General features: G+C 35.5%; 1 protein-coding gene across 1 annotated transcript; it reads left to right on the plus strand.

Moving 5' to 3' along the window:
* LOC130804582 (uncharacterized) lies at positions 1–6,941 on the plus strand. Its single transcript, XM_057669062.1, has 7 exons — positions 1–228; positions 1,001–1,148; positions 1,246–1,382; positions 3,776–4,128; positions 4,867–4,963; positions 5,043–5,327; positions 5,730–6,941. The coding sequence occupies exons 2-7, from the start codon at positions 1,013–1,015 to the stop codon at positions 6,735–6,737; spliced, it is 2,016 nt and encodes a 671-aa protein (XP_057525045.1). The 5' UTR covers positions 1–228; positions 1,001–1,012; the 3' UTR covers positions 6,738–6,941.
* Positions 6,942–7,556: the final 615 nt, after the last annotated feature.

Raw genomic sequence — 7,556 nt, forward strand, 5'->3', positions numbered from 1 at the left:
TTTTGATTTCTTTAATTTCCCATTCGTGTAATCATGTTTCCCGATTCTCAGTTACATTTGCCAAATAAGCCCTAATTTTTCCCAATTAATTTCTCCCCTTTTCAGTCAAGGGATTTTTCTTCTCCGATCTTCTCTAGCTTGATTTACTTGATCTTCCTCATAAATCATAATCTCCCCCTCTTCTCTAACATCGCATACCAAATTCCGTCTCTCTTCTCCGATTGTCAGGTTCGTCTTCTCTTTACAACTTAATTGTGTAATTCGTACTTGATTTGCATTTATTGATTAATTGTTTTCATCACAGTATATTCTTGGGTGTTTATAGAATCTGTTTTACAAAACTACCTATGAAATCCGAGTACCAGGGTAAATTATTTTAAGCAGATACATTATTAGTTTTGCTCATTGTTTGTGAAGGAAAAGAAAAATTGGAATATTCTTCCATTCATAATTATCAGGATTAATGGTATATACTTGAAAAATTGTAATTCTGATTCACGGATTTAATTTAATAATCATACTTTTTGTACTTTTAGAGTGATTTTAGTTGATGGGTTTTTGATTTTTGACTTAAAAATGGGAAAGTCTTTGTTGATAACACATAGATTTGCAGGTACATGAATAACTAACCCTTTTAAAGTGATTAGCAGATTGGTTCTAGTGGGTTTAGGGTTAATATGTGTTGTAATTTGATTTGTAAACAAACAATTATTAGAAAATCTGTGAGCTTTCTGTATTTTTGTTGTGGATTTAGTTGATGGGTCTTCCGTTTTAGACTTTGTAATGGGAAAGTCTTTGTTGATAATACATATTGATTTGAAGGCACATGAATTATAAATCTTTTTAAATTGGTTAGAAGATTTGATTCTTGTGGGTTTAGTGTTAATGGGCATTGTTTTTTGATTTGCAAACAAGTAATTATCGGAAAATTTGGGACCTTCCCTTGTTTTTCTTGTTTGAATTCATGTACATTTTTTTATGTCTTTTGTTTTGGGTTTAGTTTTGCTAGGCAATGGCTCCAAAAACCAAAGAGAAACCTAAGGCTTCTCCAATACAGCCAAATCTTTCCATTGAGGACCTCTTTACATCCCTTAATAAGTTCATCGAACGTTCCGAGTATGAACATGCAATTAAGGTTGCAGAACAAGGTCTCATTCTTTTCACTTCTTGTGTGTTGTTCAAATTTTCTTTTCCATTTTTCATTTGTGAATTTCTAATATTTGTATTTGGGAAGCACACTTTCAGTGTTGTCAGCTGCTCCTGGAGATGAGGATGCTCTTCGTTGCAAGATTGTAGCTCTAATCAGGGCTGATAATATTGATGAAGCGCTTAACGTTATTCAATCTTCACAAAGGCTTCCAGTTGACCTTAGTTTCTTCAAGGTATGAATATTGGTCTTAGAAAATCTTCAACTCATTGTTTTGCATTGAAGTTCAATCTGATCTTTTGTTTGTAGTAATTTGGAACAATATAGTTATCCCTGCGCCGACTGTTATCCCTGCTGCTACTTGTTTTTTTTTTTTTTTTTTTTTTTTTTTTTTTTTTTTCTTTAGGTTAATGGGTTAAGCTAGTGTGTTTAGTGAGAGAATTGCTAAAGAAAGTGAGTACTTTTTTTCGCAAAAAAACTTTGGTAAACATTTAGATACGGTTAGAAAATGAGGAAAACATATAGACTAAGGAGACACTAGTTTGAGTAAAGTATCACAAATGTCTAGAAAAGGTGTGATGATGTTAATATTGTACCTAGAACGGAAACGTGGGTGGGAACACAAACACGAAATGCAACTTGTAGTGACTGGGAAATGATATGTACAAGAGTCATTATGTACAGAAAATAAACAAAAAAAATAAAATTCTTGCACTTTTATAAAAATTGTTTTCCAAGTAGATTTCTTTAGTTTTCTAGCATTTATCTCTTTGGTTTACTCCTTTTTCTCTCCTATAATATGTAAGTGGAGGCCAAAATACCTTTACAACATTGGTTGAAGGTCAGGTTTAGGCACACAGCGACACCTCGAGTGATTTTTAACTTCACCCCCAATCTTGCAATTAAAAACAAACAATTAAAAACCCTAATGATGATACTAAAAATATATATATATATAAATATAATCAAGAATAAAATTAAGAAAGTATTCTAGAGAGAAAATAAATTGAAGAAAACAGTAAATGGAAACCCTGGAGAGAGTCTAAAATAAGGCTTAAAAAATATGGTGACAAGAGGGGTTATATAGTTACAAAAGATATAAAATAAATCTAAACTTAATCTTAAGAGATAGATAATTAGTATAAACAAGATAGACTTTATCCTAATTAACCTTTTACTTGCCAAAACCCTGTCAAAATCCTGCTTAGGGCTTAGCTTGCGTGGATTTAGAGAAACTGCTGTCGTAAAATGGTTATACCTTTCTGCTCAGCCGTCCATTTGAGGCATATAATGTCTTTGGAGAGTTCTTGAAATCTTCTTTCTAATAACACTAGTTTCACGTAATTCTGACTTATGTATCAAAAGTTATGATCAAAATAGTAACACATGTTAGTTTTTTACGTCAAATCTTGGGCTTCTGGTCTTTTAGTTTCTTTTCATCTTTTCTCGATCCAATTTATTGTTGAGTGTATCCATGCCTCCAAAACTCGTACTCTTCAATTGAAAACGCTCATTTACGTGCAAAACAAGTGAAGACACAAAATCTTCAACCGAAATGTAAAATCCAACAAAAATTAGAAAACTTGACTTAAAAGACACATCATTTAAGCTCATAAATTAGGGGATGAATCATGTGAATCATGGACTCATCACCTCTCCATATACACAATTTAAAAATGTCCATAATGGAAAAAGGACTCAGTATCTTGAAACAATTTAAAAGGTCATCACTCTGCTTATGTCTCTCCGGTTCTCCCAAATGATCAGGTATTATACAACTGTATCCAATCGGAATGAATCAACCTAAGATAGAGTTTAGAACCTTAAAAATGTCAAAGTCAGCTGCAAAGAACAATGTTGTACCCTTTACATATTGCTAATATGACTTCAACATTTCTCCGCCCCCACTTTTTAACCTTTAATCGCTCTGTCTGGCACCTCATTTATCATATACCCAAGAACATTAACCACAAAGCAGTTTTGAAATGTAATTCATTATCCAAACAATGTGGGAAAGCATCTTTTCCAATTTTTTTTATCTCAATGCTGTGTGCACAAGTAAGCAAATTGATAGGATGATAGCCTATGCGATCCTTTTTCCATACCAAGTCATTGAAATTGTACTTTGTGCTCCTTTTATTACATCTATAATAAAGCCATTGAAGAATTATTCTGGATACTGCCTTATCTCTCTCCATAGAAAACACTTCCCTTCTAACTTCCTCCTAGAAAGGACTCCCCGGCCATGTGTGAAATCAGGGTTCCAATCTAGATGAACCCTCAAGTCTTATTTCACTCTTCAGTGCTTAATTTTATTGTATTAAGAGAAGAGACCCCTCTCTTAACAACAATGATATGATGGAAAACCTCTCCATCATTTCTGTTTGCCTCCTTCATATAATTGTGTGGATTGCTTCACAATTCAGAATTTGACACAATGCTCTATCTGTTTTATTGTCATATTCAATGCTCTAGAGTATTGGGAGTGAAGTTGATGTTCTGAACAAATACCTATACATGTATATTATTGTGATTTTCTGACACTATTTCGTTTAAAATTTACATGCTATCTTTTTTATGTATTGTAATTAATGTATGATTCTTTTATGCTTGTCGTTTGTCCATTAGGCATACTGTTTGTACAGGCTAAACAAACTTGATGAAGCTTTGGAATCCTTGAAAAGCCAGGAGAGGAACACTGCAACAATGTTGCTAGAATCCCAGATATTGTACCGATTGGGAAGGATGGATGGCTGCCTTGAAATTTACCGTAAACTTCAGAACTCAAATGTTGACTCTTTTGAGATCAACTTTGTTGCTGGTCTGGTGGGAGCGGGGCAATCATCTGAGGTGCAGAGAGTGTTGGAAGCTCTTAAAGTAAAACCAACTAGTAGCTTTGAGTTGGCATATAATACTGCTTGCTCTTTGATCGAGACTCATAAATATGCAGATGCTGAACAACTTTTGCTATCAGCCAGAAGGTAAGATTTTATTGCTTTCCATCCATTAAGATTAAGAGGACTGAGTTTTGTGCTGGATGTGTGTTATCACTCTCTTCTGCTGTGCCTCTCCATATACCGATACACAAAATCTTTATACCTTTTATCGTGTATGGAAGATATGGGTCTTTTGCTTTTTTGGATTTGTCTTCACTTATAAAATTTTTATATATTTTTTTTATAATTTTTTATATAGTATATTTATAATGTAATATAATACTTGAAAAATGTGTAAAAATAAGTCAAATGTAACTAACATTATGAAATGGATGAAGTAGTGCTTAATACTTGCAAACTTTTACTTATAATAAGTCAAAATTTTGGGGGCTTGTGCAAAACTTTTATTTTGCGCCTTATTTATAGTGATTATATGTATTTTATTAATAAACTTAACATATTTCTTTTTTTGATTAACTTTTTCATATACGGGAGAAATAGGGGGCCTTGTGCGGTCGATTACCTTGCACACCCTTAAAGACCCCCTGCGGTTTTATTTACTTCACTTATAGAAACATCAATTATGGGTTGTAAAAGAATATTTTGTGGAATTTCATCGTGCAAAATACAGTAAAGCCTGGATAGTAGGCTAATAAAATAGCTTGCATACTATCTTTTTGTGGAAAAATGATAGTTGTTCTTTGGTAGCTGGAGCAAGCAAAGGGAACCCTTTGCTAAACTTTGAGCTGATCATCAAGATTAATGGAAGTCATGGTTTTATAGGGTCGGTCAAGAATCATTGATGGAGGATAACTGGGCAGATGATGATATAGAAAATGAATTGGCTCCTATAGCTGTTCAACTGGCATATGTTCAACAGGTAATGATCACATGACTTCCGACTTCGTTTGCCTTTGGATGTAAATATGCTTAAGAACTCAATTTTGCTTCTATTTCAGCTCCTTGGAAATACTCAAGAAGCTGTGCATGGATATTTAGACATGATAAAACGTAATTTGGCTGATGAATCATCCCTTGCTATCGCAACCAACAACTTAATTTCTCTCCGGGGTCCAAAAGAAGTTTCTGACAGCCTAAAAAAGCTTGATCGACTTATAGAAAAAGGTGATAGAGGTCAGTTCTGGTTGGCTGGTGCACTGGAGTCAAAGCTTTCTCTCAAGCAAAAAGAAGCAGTTTATGTCAATCGAGCTCTTTTGCTTCTGCATGCTAACAAGATCGACCAGGTAACTCAATCTCTGCTTTTACATATTCTAGCTACTTTTTTGTAATTCAGTATATTCTTTATCAGTTTCGACTCTCAATGGAAGAAAGTGATAAGGCATTGTATGACCAGATGAGAAATAAGAGAAAAAGAGAGGTTGAAATATTTTAGTTGTTTCTTGTTAGAATTAGTGTTGGGAATGAATCCATTTCGTATTAACCAACCTTAGTCTTTATGTAAAGGGAACTCTCCTTTATGGGTATGAGTTGCCGCCTTCCTTTCCTATAAGTGAGATACACTGGGTATGATGATGAGTCTTTATGTAGAGGGCTAAAAATCAAATAAATAAATCAAGACGGAGTAAGTTCTGTCTTGTATCTTTATGTTGCTATCTTGATGTACAATCTATTGGTTTTGTTTTCAGGCTCGGGAACTTGTTACTGCTTTAGCGGAAATGTTTCCGCACAGTCACAGCCCCGTGCTACTTCAAGCTGCTGTACTTGTCAGGGAGAACAAAGCTAGCAGAGCAGAAGAATTGCTTGGGCAGTTTGCTGGAACATCTCCCGACAAGTCTAAGTTGTTTCTCCTTGCCAGAGCCCAAGTGGCTGCTGCTACCGGTCACTTTCAAGTGGCTGCGGAGTCCCTATCGAAAATACCCGATATCCAACACATGCCTGCTACAGTAGCCACCATTGTCGCCTTGAAAGAACGTGTAGGAGACATTGATGGTGCTGAACTTATATTCGACAACGCAGTCAAGTGGTGGTCTAACGCAATGACAGAAGACAACAAACTTATTGTTATCATGCAAGAAGCCGCTGCCTTCAAGCTCAAGTATGGTAGACAAAAGGAGGCTTTGCAGTTGTTCGAGGAACTCGTTAAGAAAAACAACAATATTGATGCGCTGGTGGGATTAGTAACTACTGCTGCTCATGTCAATGTCGAAAAGGCTGAAGCTTACGAAAAGAAGCTTAAATCACTTCCTGGTTTGAAGGGAATCAACGTGGACGATCTCGAGGCAACCTCTGGTGCAAAACCCGCTGATGGGGGATCTCGCATAGTGAATATTGAAGGGCATGACGAGAATAAAAACAAGGATAAAACTAAGAAGAAAAGAAAGAGAAAACCGAGATATCCTAAAGGGTTCGACCCAGCTAATCCTGGCCCTCCACCGGACCCAGAACGTTGGTTGCCAAAAAGAGAAAGGTCTACCTACAGACCTCGGAGAAAGGATAAGAGAGCTGCTAATGTGAGAGGTTCTCAAGGTGCTGTCCTTCGAGAAAAACAGGATGCTGGAATCGATAGTTCTCGAACTTCTGGGGCAGATAATGGTGGTGGTAAGGCCAACAATTCAAAATCGAGCCAAGCCAGCAGCTCGAAAGCAGCCTCAACAGGTGGATCTAAATCTTCGAAGAAGAAGTCTAGGAGATAATCAGTTGTCTAACTCACTTTTACCGAGTTTTAATTTTTCGATTTTGACTATTTGAGACTTTCTTTTGTTATCCGCTGATGACTATTTTCGACTTTTTAATCATCGATGACTGATGAGGCTGTATTGATGACTGCCAAAATGATATGCCCTTGGTTTTCTGGCCAGTGGCCAGGACTAAAATTATTCTGCTAGCCTTTGCAATCACTTCAGCTCTGTGCTGCTGCGTGTTGTGTCATAGACTCGCAGTGTGATTTTAGTGTTGAGGCTTATGAATGGTTCATAAGTTACAAGTGTCGATTTCTAATTTGATTACAATATTTCACCGAGATCTGAACCGATCGAGATTGATCCACCTGATTTGTTATTGTAAGACAAAGCAAATTTTATGAGATTGACTTGAGCAAGGTACACAAGAAACCCAAGAATATAAAATGAGTATTTTAATGTTCTAAGGTAGATATTTAAATAATTTAGTTAGACTTTTTAACTTAATTCAAAACTGTCTTATAACTCGTAATGATATTGTCTTATAAGAATTTGTGATGCACAAATTATTATAAGGTTGTTTCACTATAAGATATACCCTATACAATTAGGGGAGGATTAAATGGTCTTTCTTTGCTGTTGAGTATACCATAGACAACAAAACATCTAGCAGAAGAGATGGTTTCACGGGGTCATGCGTGATTGCATGAGCCTCGGATTCAAAACCTCTCCGGTGAATTTACAGTCTTTTTATTATAATGGTCTTTTTTCAGTGATATCCGAAAGTCGAAAGATGTAACTTTTATTACAGTTTACGTACTTGTTAAATTTTAT

The sequence above is a fragment of the Amaranthus tricolor genome, chromosome 17 (assembly GCF_026212465.1).
Source record: "Amaranthus tricolor cultivar Red isolate AtriRed21 chromosome 17, ASM2621246v1, whole genome shotgun sequence".
Lineage (NCBI taxonomy): Eukaryota > Viridiplantae > Streptophyta > Magnoliopsida > Caryophyllales > Amaranthaceae > Amaranthus > Amaranthus tricolor.

Excerpts from the sequence above, each read along its gene's own strand:
- LOC130804582 (XM_057669062.1), top strand. The coding sequence starts at position 1,013 with ATGGCTCCAAAAACCAAAGAGAAACCTAAGGCTTCTCCAATACAGCCA. Across the intron at positions 1,383-3,775 it reads TTGACCTTAGTTTCTTCAAG|GCATACTGTTTGTACAGGCT; the intron begins GTATGAATATTG and ends TTTGTCCATTAG. Across the intron at positions 4,129-4,866 it reads CTTTTGCTATCAGCCAGAAG|GGTCGGTCAAGAATCATTGA; the intron begins GTAAGATTTTAT and ends ATGGTTTTATAG.